Source organism: Cynocephalus volans, chromosome 9 (assembly GCF_027409185.1).
Source record: "Cynocephalus volans isolate mCynVol1 chromosome 9, mCynVol1.pri, whole genome shotgun sequence".
Taxonomy (NCBI): Eukaryota; Metazoa; Chordata; class Mammalia; order Dermoptera; family Cynocephalidae; genus Cynocephalus; species Cynocephalus volans.
Genome location: NC_084468.1, coordinates 6256891 through 6278216, shown reverse-complemented (window position 1 = coordinate 6278216; position 21326 = coordinate 6256891). Strand labels below are relative to the sequence as shown.

The 21326-nt window shown below is 45.6% G+C and overlaps 1 protein-coding gene across 1 annotated transcript in view; it reads right to left on the bottom strand.

Moving 5' to 3' along the window:
• Positions 1–21326, bottom strand: part of EVC2 (EvC ciliary complex subunit 2) — a 149723-nt gene that overhangs the window by 86318 nt on the left and 42079 nt on the right. The window contains exons 8-9 of the mRNA XM_063108511.1: positions 14546–14680; positions 12272–12411 (exon numbers count right to left, since the gene is read on the bottom strand). Coding sequence (XP_062964581.1) covers positions 12272–12411; positions 14546–14680 — 275 coding nt within the window. The remainder of the gene's footprint in view (positions 1–12271; positions 12412–14545; positions 14681–21326) is intronic.

Here is a 21326-nt window from a genome sequence, read left to right as displayed (position 1 = left end):
ACTGAGGCACAAAAAAATTAAAATACCCTGTTTGAAGTCATGTAACTATTAAGTAGCAGGGCTGGGGTTTGAACCCATGACATGTGGTTCCAGGGTTCTTGCTCTACCCTCTGCCCTACCACCTCACAACAGCATGCACAAAGCACTTGGTCCAGGGCCTGCCCCAAACAGACGCTGGAAAATGTTACTTCTCACTGTTGTTGCTGTTGCTATGTCTGTCGCAGTCTTCCTTAATGTCATTCCTTACGGAAAAGAAAAGAAGATGCAGGGGAAACATAACAAACACATGGGTGGGCGGGTGAATAGATAGGTCGTTGGATGGGTGGATGGTTGGAAGGAGGGAAGGGTAGCTGGATGGATGGGCCGGTGAATGAGTGGAGAGATGAGTGACAGGCAGATGGATAGATAACATTTGAAACTCTCATTTGGAAAGATAACTGCAATCTACCTGAAGATTAGATGACAGTCATATAAAAGAAACTACGATGGAAGATTTAAAGATGGCATTAGACATGAAATAAGCCTTGGATGTCAGCTAAGTCAACTTTCCAAGCAATACTGAGAGCTCCTCAGCATCTTCCCTGCCAGGCAGCCCTCCAACCTCTGCTTTGCACACCCACCATGATGAGATGCTGATAGAGTTTGCATGTGTTGTCCCCACAAAGCTTCTGTGGAAATCTGACCCCCAATGTGGCAGTGTTGGGAGCTCTCTCGGTCATGGGAGCAGATCCCTCATGAATGGATTAATGCTCTCCCTGGGGGGTGGGTTGTGAGTGAATTCTCGCTCTATTAGTTCCTGTGAGAGCTGGTTGTTTAAAAGACCCTGGCACCTCCCTCTCTCTCTCTCTTGCTTCCTCTTGCCACGTGATCCTATACCCACCAGTTGCCTGCTGCTTCCCACCATGAGTAGAAGCAGCCTGAGGCCAGCACTGGATGTAGCTGTCCCAGAATTGTAAGCCAAATAAACCTCTTTTCTTTATAAATTACCCAGTTTCAGGTATTCTGTTATAAGCAACAGAAACAAACTAATACAGGTGCCAACTTCCTCTCCAGGTGGGCTCTTCCATCACAGGAGAGCTCAGATAGTTAGAAGGGTCTTCATAAGTAGCTGACATCTGCCTCCTTAAAATCTCTATCATTGTCCCAGTTTCCACTGTCTCCTCCACGACAACCTTACAGATATGTGGTGATTCTGATCACATGAGCATAAAATATCTCCCATCCAGGCTAAGTGGCCTCGGGCAAATGACACATAGCCTCACAGGCCATGCTGGGAATTAGAAGAACAGGAAACTGGCAAAGCCTTTCCAGCAGCAGGTGATCCAGTCAGACCCACTGGTCTATGCAGCATGGACCAGTGGGTGTGAGGTTAGTGCAAAGGCCAGCAAGGATATGGCAATGGCTAGGACTCGAGAAAGAGGTGACAGAGCTCTAGGAGGGTGGGGGAGAGGCACCATGCAGGGACCAGAGAGGAGGTGAGGAGAGGCTGTGTCAAGAGGACACCATGTTCCAACAGCTGTTTGCTCACAGGGAACTCTTCACATGGATTTCTTGTTAAAAATAGGAGGACTTTTGGAGGAATATAAACCAGCGAACACCGAGACGGCAACTGCATTTGTTTCCCTGAGCTGCTGTAACAAAGGACCACTAACTGGGGGGCTTAGAACAGCAGAAAGGTACTGTCTCACAGTTCTGGAGGCCAGAAGTCCAAGTCACCTGTTCAGGGAGTTCAGGTACCCTGAGTATCCTCTGGCCAGTGAGGGCTGGGGGGTGCACATGAATGCCCAGGGTAGGGGAGACAGAGCTGGGAGCATTTGCAGTCTCTGATCACGGATTCTTGTGGCTCAACTCAGAACTGACTAGAGGATGCACCAATTGGTCACGCTGGTCTCCTGTGGAAGTTCTTAAACTATTAGGTGTCAGAATGGCTTGAAAAACATGTTAAAATGCAGATCCCCAGGTCCAGTCTCTCAGCTTCTGCTCAGAAATTATGGGTTAGGGTGCTGTGTTAGTGTCCTAGGGCTGCTATACAAAGTACAACCAAGTGAGTGGCTGAAAATGACAGGAATTTATTCTCTCACAGTCCTGGAGGCCAGAAGTCCAAAATCAGGGTGTCCGCAGGGTTGGTTCCTCCTGAGGGCTCTGCAGGGGCATCTGTTCAGGCCTCTCTCCAGTTTCAGGTGGTGGCCAGCAGTCCTCGCTGTTGCTTAGCTGGCAGCTGCACCATTTCAGTTTCTGCCTCTGTCTTCACGTGGCATTCTTCACCCTGTGTGTCTCTGTGTGCGAATTGCCCACTTCTGCTAAAGACACCAGTCGTATTGGATTAAGGCCCACCCTAATGACCTCCTCTTTGCTGGATTACAGCTGCAAAGATTTTATTGCCAAAGAAGATCACACTCACTGGTACCAGGAGTTAGAACATCAAGATATCTTTTTGGGGAGAAACAATTCAACTCATACCAGCAATCTTTGAGAGACTACAGTCCCTCGCCATCCCTGACAATGTCCAAGTAGAAATGGGCTGGCTCTCTGTCAGGCATACCAAGGAGAATATTTCTGTTCTGTCCAAGAATTTAGACCAGACGACCTCAAAGATCCTTTGTAGCATCAAGATTCTAAGATTCTGTTTTCCCAGGAAAATCACTTTATACTTAAGGTTAGCTATTATCAGCTGAAGTGGTGAGAAAATACCCTTTTTCCAAAGAGAGGAAAGGCTCCAATAAAGTCTTTGCCCCTAGAGAGAAAAAGGATATTAGATAAAATGCAGGAAATCTGAATAAAGTATGGATTTTAGTTGATAATACTGTGTCAATATTGGCTTACTAATCATAACAATAGTAGCAGGCTCATGTAAGGAGTGAACAGGGGAAACTGGGCAGGGGGCGTATGGGAACTCTGCATTATCTTCTCAATATTTCTGTAAATCTAAAACTGTTCTAAATAGTCTATTAAATAAACAAGAAGCAGGCCTGGACCCCGTGATCTGTGCCTGTTACAAACAGGGCCCACCCGCCCCTAGCACTGAGATGCCAAGAACTTGGAGCCCAAATGGAAACGGAAATAAGAGGTTGAAAGTAGCTTACGGGGAGCAGGGCGTCTGGGGTCAGACCCGGAAACCAGGGTGCCACAGTGGCAGAGCCAGACATCCTGGGGAGAAAGGGGTCTCTCAAAAGCCCCTCTTTAAAAGAAGGGGGGTGCATCCATGAATTTCCCCCAGGTTCCAGAATCCACAGTGCCAGAGACTCTCACGGGAGATTTCTCCCTGTCGGCGTTTTCATTCTTGGGGTTAGATTTAACCGAGAGCTTCCTCTCTTCCTCGGCTGACTCTGCCGACCTGCCCTTTCCCATGTGTCTGAGTGTCTCTTCCGATCCTTGGTGGGCAACAGCTGGGCAGGGCTGGAACCAAGGGGCAGCTGCTGGGGTGACTGGGGATTTGCCGATGTCTCCTAAACTCCGCGGTGCGCCTGAGCTGATGCTGAGAAAACGTGGGACACGAGCTTGACATGGGGGGTGGGTTGTCAACTCCAAGGCTCCTGGCTGCTGAAGGAGGCCACGTGGGAGTTCAGTCAGAATAAGCAACGGGGGACAGACAGACAAAGGCCTTGAACATCACACAGCTTTAACTCAAGGAGGCTTATTCTGGGTGTTAACTCCCCTCTGTTAATTTAGTAACTAAAGGGGGCTCACATCACTCCACTTTGGCGCATTCTTTACATGTTGTTATTTGGGGTGGGGGCAGCTTCTCATACTCTCTGGTGAGCTTTGTCATTCAGCTCAATTTGAAATGGGAAATTAGGAAAGAGTGAAGTTTCAGTTTAGGGTACATTTTGGCCTCAAAGTTAAATTCACTAACATCCTACTTTTGCCCCTTTCAGAACCTTTCAGGGTCCAAAGCTGACCTGCCCACTGCTCCTGGAGGGTGATCCGTAAGGAGAGGCTGGGTCTAGGGAGTGGCCACAGGGGCTTGGACAGGGACAGCCCTGACATCCAGCAGCCTCCTGCCCTGAGGGGGATGCCACGTCCCTGTTGAGCACAGATTTGACCTTCAAGCAGGGTCCCAAAAGTCTGCTAGAAGCACCACCGCCCCAGCATGCACGGACTTCCTGTTTGTGACTAGAGGCCATTGGTTGGAACTGGTTAAGCTAAACAGTTAGCGCCGGGGAGGGGACATATGCTCCCCCCACCATGTTCCCCATCACGTGGGTGCACTCCATGAGGGGAAGTGACCCACGACTGGGGGTAGGCACGCGGCATGAGTGGCCCCAGCCCCCGTGGACTTCGAGCAGAGTTCCCCGCGGCTGGTTTTACAGGGAGGCCTGCAGTGTCTCACTGTGGGCTCGTTACGCCTGCAGAAAGAAGCCACATCCCCCAGCTGCGCTGGTATAAGTAATAAGGTGATGGGTGTCTTCCTTTTGGGGGAGCTGGGCTGGAAAACACGCCTGGTATGTGTCTTACTTCCCAACTGGCTCAGAACTCAAGGTAGGGGTGGGGGAGATGGGAGCTCTTCATTGGCCTCCTTGGACGCTCCCAGCAGCTGGGGTTATTCCTTTTATTTCTAAGATGAATGCACCTCCTGGTCTAGAAGGGGTGGTGTGTAGCAGACGAGATGCTAAGTCAGAGAGGACATCACAGCACACGCGGCAAAGGTCAATCGCTGGCACCCAGCAGAGCTGCTATGGGGAGGGGGCGCTGCCCCTGTGGTGCTGATTCCACCTGGCCTGCGTCACTGCCCCGGCTTCTCTGCGCATCAGGAGCCTGTCCCTGCACGTGGTGGGCATCTGGAGGCTCCCTGCTTCCCTGGCTTCCTTCCCAGCATGCAGCCTCCACAGCGCTGGCATCGAGTGGAGCTTAGTACACACTCGCAGAAAGAACAGAAGGTGTTGTCGGACACAGAACCCAAGAAACCCGCACCTCGCTGGGAAGATGACAGTGAGGGTTGCCATGGTAACCGTTATGCTGCTCTGGGGTGGCGGGTGCTATGGGAGCCACCTCTTCTTGGGAAACCCAGAGCGAGGAACGGGTCTGCAGACAGGGCTGCTCTCCTCCCGAGCTGGCTCGTGAAGCAAGAACACTCGTGCTGGCTGTTTGGTGCTCCAGGTGGACTCTGATATTGATCTTTCCAGAAAGGTAGGAAAGGTCTGGACAGAGATTATGTGTGTCACGGAGTTGGAATGAGGAGGAACACAAGGGTCCCCCTGGGAACTTCCTGACAATGTCCCTATGGCCCCTCAGACCAGCACAGAGATGCTTGCTGAGGCTTCCCGGTTGCCACTAGACCTGTGCCACCCAAGGGCACAGGGTCCAATATGGGCAACAGACACATGGCCCGAGCACCACAAACCACATGTGAGGGCCTCCGGATACAGGAGCACGCATGGCTCTCTTCACGTGCCCAGTGTTGGCAGTGCCTGGCATGTGCTAGGCACTTAATTGATGCGGGAAAATAAAATCGAAGGAAGAAAATCTAGGGAAGGGAGGAAGAGAGGGAGGAAGGAAGGAGGAAAAAATAAAATAAGAAAAGGAAAAGAGAGAGGGAGGGAAGAAGGGACGACAGAGTTTCAAAACAGTTTGGAACTTGGGAAGGGAAGAGAAGGGTATTATTTATGGGCCTCGTAAGACCCGACAGCACCCCACAAGAATCTCCAGTGGAATATCCAGCAACAGGTCATGAAGGGAAATTACTCAGTTGTGCAAGTAGTTCCTGGGCACCTGCCACGTGCAAGGAGCCACTTATCCCCGTTCAGCCCTGTAGCAGGTGGAGGACGTGGGCAAGCTGCAGTGTGGTCACGGAGAAGAACCACCCCCACTTGACCGCAGGCCCCTGCCCCTTCCTGAGTCTCCTCTTGATAATCCAAGACGAGTCTCCACCAAATGCTCTATAAACAGCAAGGAAGCACCAGAGGCTGCAGCCCAGGAGGCAGAAGACCTGGACCCATCACTGCCTCGTGGACGGGTGACCATTTCCATCCACCTGGTCTGAGGAAATCCTCAGGAACCTCCCAGGAGCAATTCTGTGACTCCCCTCGCTGAGCGTCCAGCCCACCAACCCCTCCTTTCGCTTCTCCCCGAGACCCCTTGAGTCTCTCTAGTGATTTCAGGATTACTTCCTTGAATAACAGCCTCCCAAAGATGTCAGGTCCTAATTCCTGGAACCTGCAAATGTGACCTTCTAAGGGAAAAAGGCCTTTGCAGATGTGATTAAGTGAAGGGTCTCGACATGGGGAGATCACGGGGGATTATCCAGTGGGCCCTAGATCCAACCACTAGCTTCTTCCTAAAACAGTGGCAGAAGGAGACTGGACACATACAGAAGAGGAGCAGACCGTGGGGCGCAGAGGCTGGAGTGAGGCGGCCCCAGGTCAGGAAGTTCCGCAGCCACCAGAAGCTGGACAAGGCCAGGAATAACTCCTCTAGAGCCTCGGGAGGGGTGCGGTCCCGCCGACAATGTGATTTCAGCCCAGTGAGACTGATCCTGGACTTCTTGCCTCCAGAACTAGAAGAGAATAAGCTTCTGTTGTTTTCAGCCACCAAGGCCATGGTAATTTGTTACAGCAGCCACAGGAAACAAATACAACCAGCTCCCTGTCCCTCTCCCACTCACCTGGAAAAGCCCTGAACCTGCAGAGCATTGGTCCAGCTCTGGCCCCAGCACTACAGTGACACTGGCATTGTATCCCCATTTTATAGATAAGGCAACTCGTGTCATGGAAACACTAAATTGCAGAGCTGGGACTCAAACCCATTAGTGTGGCGGCTCAGCCTGAGTTTTTAACCACTGGCTCAACACTCACCCTCAGCAGCCTCTGTACCCTCACCCAGACCACGCAGGAGGAAGCCTCATCCATGCTGCCCGACAATTCTTCTGGGTCTCTCACACGGCCACCTCCCCGCTCCCATCAGCACTAGTCCACATTTTTCTGCAGTCCCACTCTTCTCTCCCCTGGTGTCCTCAGCTTGAACTTCATTGACAAGCATCAGACAGGTGCATCGCATGTTCCTGCCCTCAATCCACACACCTGCCTGCACCTCGACAGACTCTGCTTTCCTCCCTCCCGTGACGGTGCTGGCCCAGCTCCTATCCAGTACTTCTCTCGGAGCCCTGGCTCCCTGCGGAATCGCTCTCTGCATGGTGTCAAGCCAGCTACAACCAGATGTCCTCAGAGGAACTCTGATAACCTGTGAGGACTTGTCACATCTAGAGACATGCTGTGTCATCTCTGGTCTGAGCAACGTCACACCTTCCCCACATCTTTGCTACCAATTAGAGCTTGCAGCCTCTAATTGCATCTGCTGGTGAGCTTCCAGCAAGCACCACACTGCGTGGTGACATCAACCACACAGGGACCTACTGCGTGCCAGGCACTGTTGGAGGGACAGCAGATAGACAAATCAGTAGCAAGACACAAAGTCCTTGCCCTCATAGCGCTGTAACAACCCCATAACAACATGAATTTTTAAAAATACAATAAGTGGTTTCTGGCAGCTTTGAGTGTTATGAAGAAAATGAGAGTTTTAGGAGAAAGACTGGGGCAGTGAGGCCCCTCACTGGCTTGCGTGACTCTCCAATCCACTGTGCCCCGTGCACCTGCCACCTTGGCCTGGTCCTTTCTTTGATCCTCTAAGGACCACATCCCTTTCCACCTCCTGTGCATGCTGCTCCTCCAAATGCTCATCACCAGCTCTCAGCTTAACTGACTCTCCATGAGTCTACAAACTAAAGCAGCCCCCCGACCCTGCTGTTCTTTAATAGAGCACGTTGTTCCTTTAAAGCTCTTACCACGCTGTAGAATCACGTGGCTATCAGTGCATTTGCATTTTGCTTGTGTATGCTCAGTGAGGACAAAAAACAAGACTCTGGTTTTCCAGTAACTGGCCAAGGCAATAAGCTGCTAAATAATCAATTAATTTCTTTGTAAAAAGTACTGCATGCATGAAACAGCAGCCCAATCAAAGAATGAACTGAAGAAACTTGGGCGAGCTGCTTAATCTCTCTGGGCTGCAGGCTGTTAGAGGTGAGGAATGAATTCATTTGTCTGCAGAGTGTTTGTAAAGAATAGAAAGGACAGTAGTTGGAAAAATATACCATATGGCTGGCACATAAAAACGACTCAACACGTATATAGAAGTCTCCATTTGATAAACACCTACTTTGTACAAAACATACTTTTGAGACAGTTTAGAGGCAATGTTGGTAGCAACAGAACAGGGATAGGCTGCTTCTTGTAACAGAGGAAACAAACACAGGTCTGGACTTTTTTTTTTTTTCCTTATTTTCTTTGCTTCTCTGGAAAATCTGTCTTTTAAAAAAGCTGTTCTGCCCATAGAACAGTGGATTTGAAAGCACTCAGGCCTGGGCCCAAATCCATTTTCAACTGTATGAGCTTAGGCAAAACCAATAAACCTTTCTGAACCTCGGATTTCTGGTTTAAAAAGTGAGCATTGCTGTGAGGATTAAATAGGACTGCAGTCATCAGGTGCTTGGCCGTGGTCAGACCCAGAGCAAGGCCGGAGCTAAGACACCGTGAACACTCCACACCCCTAGTGGCTGCTGGGACCAGCCAGACCTGCCCAGCCCCTCCTTCCTCCGGGTCCAGCATAACCTCCATTATGACAACAGTCAAGGAGCCTGATAAAAATCAAAGGAAACATTCCCTCCTCAAATGCTCTCTGTAAGAGGCAGCCTATGAATAAGCAATGCAAAAGACAAACAAGCAAACCAAGGAAATGCTCTTTGTCAAAAATAAATTAGCAAACTGGAGCAAAGTAATGGCTCTGATGGGTTTTAGAAATGTGGCAATCAAGTCACCTATGTAGAATCCCAGCTAAAACTCATGAAAGAATTACAAACAGGATAAGTGATTTGCTAGAGAAAAGAAGCTATTTTTAGTGTGGAGAGTATCACAGACTTCCATACATACTACGCCCCTGACATTCTGAGTGACATTTTCTTCCTGGGAGCTCCAAAGCCTGACTATAAGTCAATTGAGAGGAAGACTGGGGCGAAAGATGGAGAAAGATTAAAAGTAATTAACAATGCTGCGATTTACAAAAAAAAAAAAAAAAAAAAAAGACTGGGTTCCTAAAACCGGTATCTAACCACAGTGCCTGAAACACATTTGGCATTCAATAAATATTGAATGTGATGTTGCAGACGGAAGAGAGGAAGCTGGGAGAGAGGAAGGGAGGGATAAATTTAGCTCTCAAGCTGAACAGTCTCAGGTCATGCTTGATAATCAATGTTAAACACTCTTCAGGCAAAATATGATCAGCTCCCAAGGAGAAATAAACATAAAATTCCAGAGCTACTAAGCCATGTACAAGAATGAAATTTTTGTAAACGTCCACATTTCCACTGCATTCACGTGTCAGCGCTAGCAACTGCAGCAGCCGTTGACAATCTCATATCACGCAGGGATAAAGGAAGACGGGGCCTCTTAGGCTCCTTGAATCAGAAACAAAGACAGGAGGATTAAAACTTCCTTGTTGTACAGTTCTAAGTACTCTGGTGAGAAGGCGATAGAGTGCTCCATACTTGCAAATTAAATATTCAGGTGCTGGTTATTCAAACCAGATCATGTCACTCTTACTTTTCTTTTCACGTTTTGGAAGAAAACTGACTTTTAGCTAGGAAGCACTTTGATAATTACCTGCTCATACCACCCAATACAACCAGTGACATTTATGGCTTGGTGCCAATAACTTTTCTCCCCATTGCCCGTCCACCCCTCCCTCCTGCCTCTCGGACAGAGTGGCAAATTTTAATTTGTCATCCCTGGCATTCTTATTAGGGAATTAAGCTAAAGTGAAGAATTGCATCTGAAGGGCTGCCCAAAGCTTAATTAACAGAGCCACACAACCCTGGACCCAGAAATGGATTAATGAGGCCCAATTCCCAGCTTGGTGCAAGGTCACCTGCACTCAGGAGGCTCCGGGCCAGGCTCTTCACAAAGGTGCTTAGCTTGGGGGAAGCATCCTTCCAAATAGTAGGCGAGTCCCTCTGCTGAGAACACCCATGCAGCCCACAGAGCGTCATGAGTTGGACATGGCACAGCTGTGCTTTCAGGCCAACAAGTATTCCCTCCTGAGAAGGAAGAGGCGGAGCTGTCTGTGGTTCTGTCTTGGGCCCGTCTCTACACTGTGTCCAGGATCCAGGGAGACAGGATCCGGCAGCTGCTCAGTTCTGTTTCTAAGCCTCCTATTTTCAATGCACTTTTCAATTTTCTTGAGAAAGACTCAGGGAAGTACTGCTCACCCTGAATGATGCTCTTCATCACAGGCTAATCTCACCCAGGCTCGGGGGCAACCACTGCAGTAAGGCTGCTTTACCATAACCAGTCTTTTTCATATCATTAAACTCACAGTGTCCCAAGGTGGTAGGTTATGGTTTCCCCACTTGAGAGATAAGGAAACTGAGGCTCAGAACATTTTTTGTAAAACATAACGTTCCTGAGACTAAATAGTGAGAAATCCCAATATTCTTCACTCACTAGATGTGTAACTATGGATAACCCTCTTAATCTAGCTTAGCCTCAGATACTTCAGCTATCAAATACCAAAAATATGATGCCCTACCAAGCATTTTACTATGAGGATAAATTACCTTATTTAATTTATTATGAATTAAATAAGGTAAGTGAAAGAGACTGTACGTTTTCAAATATGACACAAATACAAGGTATTATATAAAAATAATAAGGCATTATAGTTTATCAGCATCATGATAATCCCAAATCCATAAAAACCACTTCCCAGTGGGCAGTGAGATGTGTGTGTAGAATATAGAATCAGAAAGGTTTCCTGTAAATGGAATCCAATTTGAGGAGTTCCCATGTGGCCTTGTTATTAATAAACAGCAGTCAAACAAGCAAAGAAAGTAAAAATAAAAATAATCAGATATAACCAAATAAAAATCTGATCCAGAAGAAACGAAGCCCCACTTTGAAAGGTGCCAATCTCTGATTAAATTAAGGTAATCCATAACTACACCCCTAGCTGCCTGGAAGAAGATCATATTATCCAGTCCTCAAATTGTCTTCTCAATTTTCATATACAATGTCTGGCACACAAAAAATGCCCAGGCATATGAGGAGAAGAAAATATGATTTAAAAAAAAAAATCGAAGAGGAACAACAGATAATAGACACAGAACAGGGGTAGAGATAATACAGTTTTCAGACAGAGGCTTTAAAATAATTATGCTTAATATGTTTGAGGAAATAAAAAATAAGACTGAGACTTTTGACAGACAATTGGAAACTGTAAAAAAAAAAACCCACATATAAAGAAGTTATCTGTAAATATTAGTTGAAAGAAAAGAAGGACAGGCCACATTGATGAGCCTTATCTAGTGACAGTCAACCATCAGACTGTGACCCGTGTGCCTGGCCAGGAGAAGTCTAGGGCGATGTAGCACCCTGCTTAAGAGCTTGGACCCTGAGCCAGACTGCCTGCATTTGAAACCCTATCATTTAGTAGTGTGTGCCCTCGGGCAAGTTACTTAACCTCTCAAGTCCTCACCCACAAGACAACAAAAACAGCAATACCTACTTCATAGGGTTGTTAAGAGGATTACATGAGTTAATTTTGTAGAGTTGGTAAAACAGTGTCTGGTGCTATGCTCTTTTGTACGCAGGCAGTATAATGTCAGTATTCATTAAATAAATAAAAATAACTGAATTCAGTTTGGCAAACAGGTCACATCACTTGGTCCGGCCTCTCTCTCCAGCTGCCTCTGCTGTTTTTCTGTCCTCAACCCACACATGGATCACACTGAGCTACTTACACTTCAAAAAACACATCTTCCTCATTTCTCATCCTTGGATTTGCCCTTTCTTCCCTGTGTCTGAAAAGCTTTCCTCACTCAATCCACGTGGAACGCTTCTACACAAGCTTCAAGAATTGGTTAAATGTCACCTCCTCTGGGTAGCATTTCTGTGACCTTCTCAGAAATAATTACCTCCCGTTCTGGGCTCAGCCAGCCCTGATCTTCCCACTAGCATGACACTCACCAAACTTCATGGTCATCTCTGTTTATGTCTTCGTCATGAGACTGAGACTGAATTGCCTTAGGGCAGAAAGCATGTCCCATATATCTCTTTCCTAAATGCCATGCACAGTTCTCAGTGCGTAGCCATTGTTTGATGACTACTGAGGGACAGATGGGTAATTAACCGAATGCACAAATGAGATATACTCAGTGTCTGCTCTCGTGCCGCTGTGCTTAGAACACTCATCATGTCTGTGAAAGTATAATGGGATTTAGAATTCTTACTCTTCTAAGGCTTGAAGCATGCTCCCGGGGTCCTCGGAAGACAGAATGTCTATCATTTGGTCGTTAAGGGAAAGGTCCTCATTCACACCATCAGCTGAGGTGAACGGTGAGGGTTCCAGCTTGTTCTCGTGACGCCAGACCTTTGGGAGAATTGCAGACAATGATTGAGTGGGCCATCCTGTGAATGCCACGTGCTGGGAGAATCAGGCGGGAAGGCCAGAGACCTGCAGTCAGAGAGACTGCTCTGCCCCACCACCTGTGAGCATTGTAAACTCAGACAAAACACTGTACTTCACTGAGCCTCCCATTTCTCATCAGAGAGATGGGATCATAATTCCAGTAGCCCTGCACAGGGGTGTTGTGCAGATAAAAAGAAGCAATGGTTGGAGAAGCCTTTCCAACCTGTAAAGACCTACAAAAATATTCCACTTTCATCATCATCACCAGGTAGAAGAAAACTCACAATAGAAATGGTGGCCCTCAACACCATGGATGTGGCTTTTAATCAGAATACAGGATAGGGAGATGGAACTGACATTAGAGATAATTAAGTCCAAACTTCTTTTTTTTTTTTTTTTTTTTTGCGACCAGTAAGGGGATCGTAACCCGTGGCTTGGTGTCGCCCACACCGTGCTCAGCCAGTGAGCGCAATGGCCATCCCTATATAGGATCCGAACCCGCAGCCTCGGAGCTCCCAGCCAGTGAGCACAATGGCCATCCCTATATAGGATCCGAACCCGCAGCCTCGGAGCTCCCAGCCAGTGAGCACAATGGCCATCCCTATATAGGATCCGAACCCGCAGCCTCGGAGCTCCCAGCCAGTGAGCACAATGGCCATCCCTATATAGGATCCAAACCCGCAGCCTCGGCGCTCCCAGCGCCACTGTGCTCCTAGCACCGCACTCTCCTGAGTGAGCCACGGGGTCAGCCCTAAGTCCAAACTTCTGATTAGATAGATGATATATCTGTTTTGTTCTCAATATGACTAATACTGCAGAAATGGATGATATCTATAGCTAACATTCAAGAATTCCTGTCCCTGGTACTATTCTGGATGCTCCATAAGTGCTATATCATAAAACTGTCACAATGACAAAGTGAGTGTGGGTGCCCCTTATTTACTTTACAAATAAGGAAACTGAGGTTTAGAGAGGCAAAACAGCATTACTGAAGGTCACAAAGCTCAGAAAGAGCCACGCTGGTATTTGTCCTCAATCTAACTCTGAAGTCTATCTTCTGATTTAAAGCATGTTGTCTCATTAGTTGCCACCACGCTAGTAAAAAAAAAAAGAAAAAAAGAAAACTGTGAAAGAGTTCACTCTGTGATACCAGGGGAAAAAATACTGCAAGGGGCTTCAGACCTTGAACCAAACCCACACTCTGCTTTCCTCTCCGCAGCTGGAACAGCCTGCCTTCATCTCTGGAAAGTGAATCCGTCAGCGCAGCAGGGAGCATTTTATTCTTCTGATTGACAACAGCTTCAGGACAGTAAGCACAAGTTCTGATTAGATGGCCCATTTTTCTTCCTGCCAATGAGACTGGGCTGACCTCACTTGGAAATGACAGTCCTTCCCTCCAGGAAGCGAGGACTAAAAGAGCAATGGGCCCTTCCTCTGGGCTAGGGCAGAACTTCCAGCCTCCAGAGAGAAGTCCCCAGAGCCAGGTCCTGGCTTGTGCTTGGCCACTTTAAACAAGTTGTTTAACCTCATGGGCCTCAGTTTTCTCAACATAAAGTGAGGGAGAAAGAGGACCAATGTTCCTTTCCAGGTGTCGCACCTCTGGGTGACACCAAGTCAGACAGCCTTCGATGGCCCTGCAGGAACAAAGCCAAGGACACCCACCCCCAGCAACGCACCTTGGTGACAGCTTCAGAAAGCTCGTCTCACTCTGTGAACTGCCCCCCTGCTCCCCTTCTGCTGCTCACTCATCCTCCAGGGGCTTTGTAAGTCATGCCAGGGAGTGGGCATCACCTGGAGGATGGCAGCAGGGAATGCAGAACAAGGCCTGAATTAGGGTGTGGCAGGAAGACAAAGCTGCCCACACAGGTGGGTGCTAGACTCCAGGGACTCTCACACCTGGCTATCGGTTAGAGTCACAAAAATAACTCACGATGGGGACAAACAAATCCATCTCCAGAGGTGGGGTCTGGGCATTGGCCCATATCTCCCCAGGTGATTCTGACGTCGATCCAGGGTGGAGACCCACCGAGCTGGAGGATGAACTTCAACCTCACATCTACCACCAACCAAACTACCCTCGGGGATGAAGGCTCACCCGATGTCTGGTAAACACATCTCCCTTCAGACACTGATGTCGAACCAGGAAGAAAAGTGAGATCCAGCTCAGCACAAAGGAGACGAGGAATGCAATGAAGAAGCCTGCTGCGTGGAGACCGTGGTGTGGCAGAACCTGCGGGGACAAAAGAGAGCGGGATTCCTGCATGGCGGCACTTTACATCTCCCAAGACAAGCAGAAGATTAAGCGTCACAGTGGAATGGGCAGGAGTCTGGAAGACCCACCTGTGTCTGAACCCAGATCCACCAGCTACTGGCTGGTTGCCTTGAGGCTCTCACCAGACCTCTCTGAGGCTGTTTCCTCCTAGACTTAAACAGGATGCACACTTCAAGGAGCTGATGCACAGTGGCTTGCAATAACAGAGCTACCCAGTCCCAAGCCCAGCACATCACAGACACTTGAGAACGTTAAGTTCCCAAATCAAAAATGTAGCAAATCTAAGGCATGACTAGGGATCCATGCCATTTACCAAGAGTCAGGGGCAGAATTCTGCAGAGGCTGCAGAGAACACTTGCCTTCCCCTACTGCCCTGCAAAGACTTCAGGGCACAGTAGAGGCTGCATGTGGCAGGGAGGCAGGAGGCAGGCCAAGTGCTGGGCAACCCTTGAGGCTGGACATGCCCTGTGTATTTCTCTCCCCTCTAAAGTTTCTTCTGGGATCCAGCCAGCGACAGCCCAGGGACTAATGTGAATCCAAGTGATAGTCCAGGCGCAGCTGATGTCAAATGACAACTGTGAGAAGCACGTGAGTTCAAAAAGCTCCACACCCCACCCCTTCCCCACTCTTTCCTTAAGATCTAGAAAATGATGCCAACACAGCAGTTGACATCTTACTAAGCAAGTGGAACGGGTCAAGTTGTGGGCTTAGACTGTGTCATCAAACTTGTACATGCATCAGAACTACCTGGAGGGCTTATGAAAACACGGATTCCTGGGCTCACCTCAGAGTTCCTCATTCACTGGACCTGCAGCTGGGCCTGAGAAGTGGCATTTCTAACAAGTTCCCAGGGGACACTGCTGCTGCTGCTGTTTCTGGTCTGAGGACCACACTTTGAGAACCCCTGGCCTAAGGATTCCACCAGCATGAACCTACTGAATTCTCCCCAAAACACTTCTACCTTCCAGCATTTATTAGTTTTATAACATATATACTTTGTTCTGTAACCACAATTCAGTCTTTTTGGTTATTTATAGGTGAATTCTAAAAACTAAAAATAAACAGATACAGGTAGCTACTGAAAGTTTCGGTAGTTCCAGTCAAGAAGGCAGAGTAGTTGGTTCCTGGTATCGCTCTCTCCCACAGAGCGACCAATTTGCAGCTATTGAGGAGCAGCGACAAAGGGCCTGAGATCTGCACTGGAACGGATGGGAGATGCACACCGTGGGACCCCAGTTCAGGTTGCTCCCCAATGCATAGAGAGACTTTAGAGCTTCTGGGCCCACATGCCCCAAGCCTTCTGGGCCGTAGAAGGCAGGCAGGGTGAGACTCCCAGCCCAGGCCATCCTGCCACCAGGAGAGCCTTAACAGCCTTGGGGCTCCCACACTCTGAGCCAGCCATCATGGAGAAGGCAGGCGGGGTGGGAATTCCGGCCTAGGCTGTCCCGCCACCAGGAGAGACCTAACAGCCTTGGGGCTCCCGCAACCTAAGCAAGCTGAGCCGGAGAAGGCAGGTGGGGCGGGACACCCAGCCCAGGCTGTCACCACCTCCAGGAGTGACTTAAGAGGCTCTGAGCCCCCACACCCCAAGCCAGCCATCCTGGAGAAGGCAGGCTGGGTGGGAATTCCAGCCCAGGCCGTCCCCGCCTCCGGGAATGACTTAAGAGACTCAGAGCCCCCATACCCCAAGCCAGCCAAGCCAGAGAAGACAGGCAGGTGGGACTTCTGGCCCAGGCTAGTTTCTGCTGCTCAGAAGTGGCAGTACCTTCAGGATCCAAGCCAGACATCAGGGTGAAATGAGTGGATGGTGATACCCCTGGCCACAATGACAAAACACCAAAGGAAAGATACCAGAAATATGAAAAATCAAGGAAGTACATAGCCACCAAAGGAAAATAATAACTCTCAAGCACTAGATCCTATAGATCAGGAAGTCTTTGAAATGACAGACAAGGAATTTAGAGTAACTATTCTAAGGAAACTAAATGAGACACAAGGTAACTCAGTTAGAGAACACAATGAAAAAATATACAGGATCTGAAAGAAGAAATGTACAAAGAAATCAATGCCTGGAAAAAGAATGTAGCCAAGCTTCTGGAGCTGAAGGATTCATTCAACAAAATAAAAAACACAACAGAGAGTCTAACCAGCAGACTTGAACAAGCAGAAGAGAGAATTTCTGACCTTGAAGACAGGCTGTTTGAATTAACACAGGTAGACCAGAAAAAAGAAAAAAGAATCCAAAAAATTGAAGAAAATCTAAGAGAAACAACTGACAAGCTTAAGCACTCAAATATCCAAATCATGGGTATTACAGAAGGGGAGGAAAAAGGAAATGGCATTGAAAAAATATTCAACGAAATAATAGCAGGAAACTTCACAGGTATAGGGAAAGTCACAGATCTCCAGATTCAGGAGGCCCAAAGATCACCAAACACATTCAACTCAAAAAGGTCCTCTCCAAGACATGTAATAATCAAACTGACAAAACTCAAAGACAAAGAGAGAATCTTAAAAGCTGCAAGAGAGAAGTGGCAAGTCACCTATAAGGGAGCCCCAATCAGAATAACATCAGACTTTTCATCAGAAACCCTAAAAGCCAGAAAAGAATGGGATGATATATTCAAAATACTAAAGGACAAAAATTGCCAGCCAAGAGCACTGTACCCGGCAAGGCTATCCTTCTGAAATGAAGGACAAACAGTATATTTCTCAGACTAACAAAAATGGTGGGAGTTCACAACCACATGACCAGCCCTTCAAGAAATTCTAAAGGAAGTACTGGGTTTGATACCACAAAAACAACCATCACTGCCATGAATATGCAAGAAAGAACAATACCTACCAGCAAAACAAAAATGCTAACAAAAGAGAGAAAAGTAGTTTATCTATCACCCCAAGAAACCAACAAATATGGAAGACAAACAGAAAATTAGAAAGAAAGGAACAAAAGAAACTTAAGACATCTAAACAAAAATCAGTAAAATGCTAGGAGTAAATCAACACCTTTCAATAATAACTCTAAATGTAAAGGGATTACATTCCCCCATTCAAAAGACACAGACTGACTGGAATAAAAAGATGGACCCAACAATATGCTGCCTTCAAGAGACTCACTTGACCTGTAAAGATACACATAGAATAAGAGCGAAAGGATGGAAAAAGAGATATCATGCAAATAGAAATGAAAAATGAGCTGGAGTAGTTATTTTTGTATCAGATAAAATAGACTTTAAAGCAAAAACCATTAAAAGAGATAAAGAAGGCAACTATATAGTGATAAAAGAATCTATCCATCAAAAAGACATAACAATCATAAATATATACACACCCAATGTCAGAACAGCCAGATTTACAAAGCAAACACTATTAGATCTAAAGAAAGAGACAGAAACTAACACCATAATAACATGGGACCTGAACATCCCACTCTCATCATTGGACAAATCATCTAGGCAAAATATCAACAAAGAAACACAAGATCTAAACAATACTTTAGAACAATTGGATTTGGCAGATATCTACAGGACTGAACATTCCATCTAATAACCTCAGAATATTCATTCTTCTCATCAGCACATGGAACATTCTCCAGGATAGACCACATGTTAGGTCACAAAGCAAGTCTCAACAAATTCAAAAAAATTGGAATTATTCCATGTATTTTTTCTGATCACAATGGATTGAAATTAGAAATCAATAATAGACAAAACTCTGAAAACTATACAAACACATGGAAATTAAACAACATTCTACTTAATGACATGTGGGTCCAAGAAGAAATTAAATAGGAAATCAAAAAATTTCTTGAAACTAATGAAAATAATGACCCATCATACCAAAACTTTTGGGATACTGCAAAAGCAGTACTAACGGGGAAATTTGTTATAAATGCTTACTTCAGAAGAATAGAAAGATGGCAAATAAATAACCTAACACTTCACCTTAAAGATCCAGAAAAACGAGAACAATCCAAACCTAAAGTTAGTAGATGGAGAGAAATAAGTAAGATCAGAACAGAACTAAATGAAATAGAAACACAAAAAACAATACAACAGATCAATGGAACAAAAAGTTGGTTTTTTAAAAGATAAATAAAATTGACAAACCTTTAGCAAGATTAACTAAGAAAAGAAGACAGAAGACCCAAATAACAAAAATGAAAAATGAAAAAGGTGATATTACAACTGACACCTCAGAAATACAAGGAATCATTAGAGACTACTATAAACAACTATATGCCAACAAATATGAAAAATATGGAGGAAATGGATAAATTTCTGGACGCATACAAACTACCAAAACTGAGCCAAGAAGATACAGAAAATCTGAACAGACCAATAACAATAAAAGAGATTGAAGCTTTTATCAGAAGGCTCCCAAAAAAGAAAAGCCCAGGACCAGATGGGTTCACTGCAGAGTTCTACCAAACCTTCAAAGAGGAACTGATACCAATTCTCTACAAATTGTACAAAAAGATTGAAACAGAGGCCATTCTGCCAAACTCATTCTATGAGGCAAACATCACCCTGATACCAAAACCAGACAGAGATGCATCAGAAATAGAAAACTACAGGCCAATATCCTTGATGCATATAGATGCAAAAATCCTCAATAAAATACTAGCTAACAGAATACAGCAACACATACACAAAATTATACACCATGATCATGTGGGATTCATCCCAAGGATGCAAGGTTGGTTCAACATATGCAAATCAATAAATGTGATACACCACATTAATAAAAGCAAAGACAAAAACCACATCATCATCTCTATTGATGCTGAAAAAGCATTTGATAAAATTAAACATCCTATCATGATAAAGACTCTCTACAACTTAGGTATAGACAGAAAGTATCTCAACATAATTAAAGCCATATACAATAAGCCCACTGCCAATATCATCCTGAACAGGGAAAAGCTGAAAGCTTTTCCCTTAAAAACAGGAACTAGAAAAGGATGCCCATTCTCACCACTCCTATTCAACATAGTGGTGGAAGTATTAGCCTGAGCAATCAGAGAAGAGAAGGAAATAAAGGGCATCCAGATTGGAAAGGATGGAGCCAAGCTGTCCCTTTTTGTGGATGACATGATCCTATATATTGAACAGCCTAAAGCCTCTGTAAAAAAAACTCCTAGAGTTGATAAATGATTTCAGCAAAATTGCAGGATACAAAATCAACACACAAAAATCAGTAGTATTTCTATACTCCAACAGTGAACATGTAGAAAAGAAATCAAGAAAGCTAGCCCATTTAAAATACCCACTAAAAAAATAAAACACTTAGGCATAAAGCTGACCAAGAATGTGAAAAATCTCTACAAAGAGAACTACAAACCACTGTTGAGAGAAATTAAAGAGGACATGAGAAGATGAAAAGATATCCCATGCTCTTGGATTGGAAGAATTAACCTTATGAAAATGTCCATATTACCCAAAATGATCTACAGATTCCATGCAATACCCATCAAAATTCCAATGCCATTTTTTCTGAGATGGAAAAAGCTATTCAGGCATTTATATGGAACAACAAAAGACCACACATAACCAAAGCAATCCTGAGCAAAAAAATAAAACTGGAGGCATAACACTACCTGACTTTAAACTATATTGCAGAGCTATAATAATCAAAACAGCATGGTACTGGTATAAAAATAGACACACGGATCAGTGGAATAGAATAGAACCCAGAAATCAATCCATACACCCACAGCCATCTGATCATGGACAAAGGCAGCAACTCTACGTACTGGGGAAGAGACTGCTTTTTCAACAAGTGGTGCTGGGAAAACTGGATACTCATATGTAGGAGAATGAAACTTAACCTGTGCCTTTCACCATATACCAAAATCAACTCAAAATGGATTAAAGAATTAAATATACATCCTAAAACAATAAAACTCCTTAAAGAAAACATAGGGGAAACACTCCAGGAAGTAGGAATGGGTACAGAATTCATGAATAGGACCCAAAAAGCACAGGTGACTAAAGGTAAAATAAACAAATGGGATTATATCGAACTAAAAAGATACTGCACAGCAAAAGAAACAATAAATGGAGTAAAAAAACAACCAACAGGGTGAGAAAATATTTGCAAAATATACATCTGACAAAGGATTAATATCCAGAATATACAAGGAACTCAAACAACTTTACAGCAAATAAATAAATAAATAAATAAACCAATTAAAAAATGGGCAAAGGAGCTGAATAGGCATTTCTCAAAGGAAGATATACAAATGGTCAACAGACACACGAAAAAATGCTCAACCTCACTCAGCATCCAGGAAATGCAAATCAAGACCACTTTGAGATACCATCTCACTCCGGTTAGGATGGTTAATATCCAAAAGACTGAGAATGATAAATGCTGGAGAGGTTGCACAGAAATAGGAACTCTCATCCACTGTTGGTGGTGCTGCAAAATGGGGCAGCCTTTATGGAAAATGATATGGAGATTTCTCAGACAATTACAGATAGATTTACCATATGACCCAGCTATTCTACTGCTGGGAATATACCTAGAGGAATGGAAATCATCATGCTGAAGGGATACCTGTACTCCAATGTTTATTGCAGCTCTATTTACAATAGCCAAG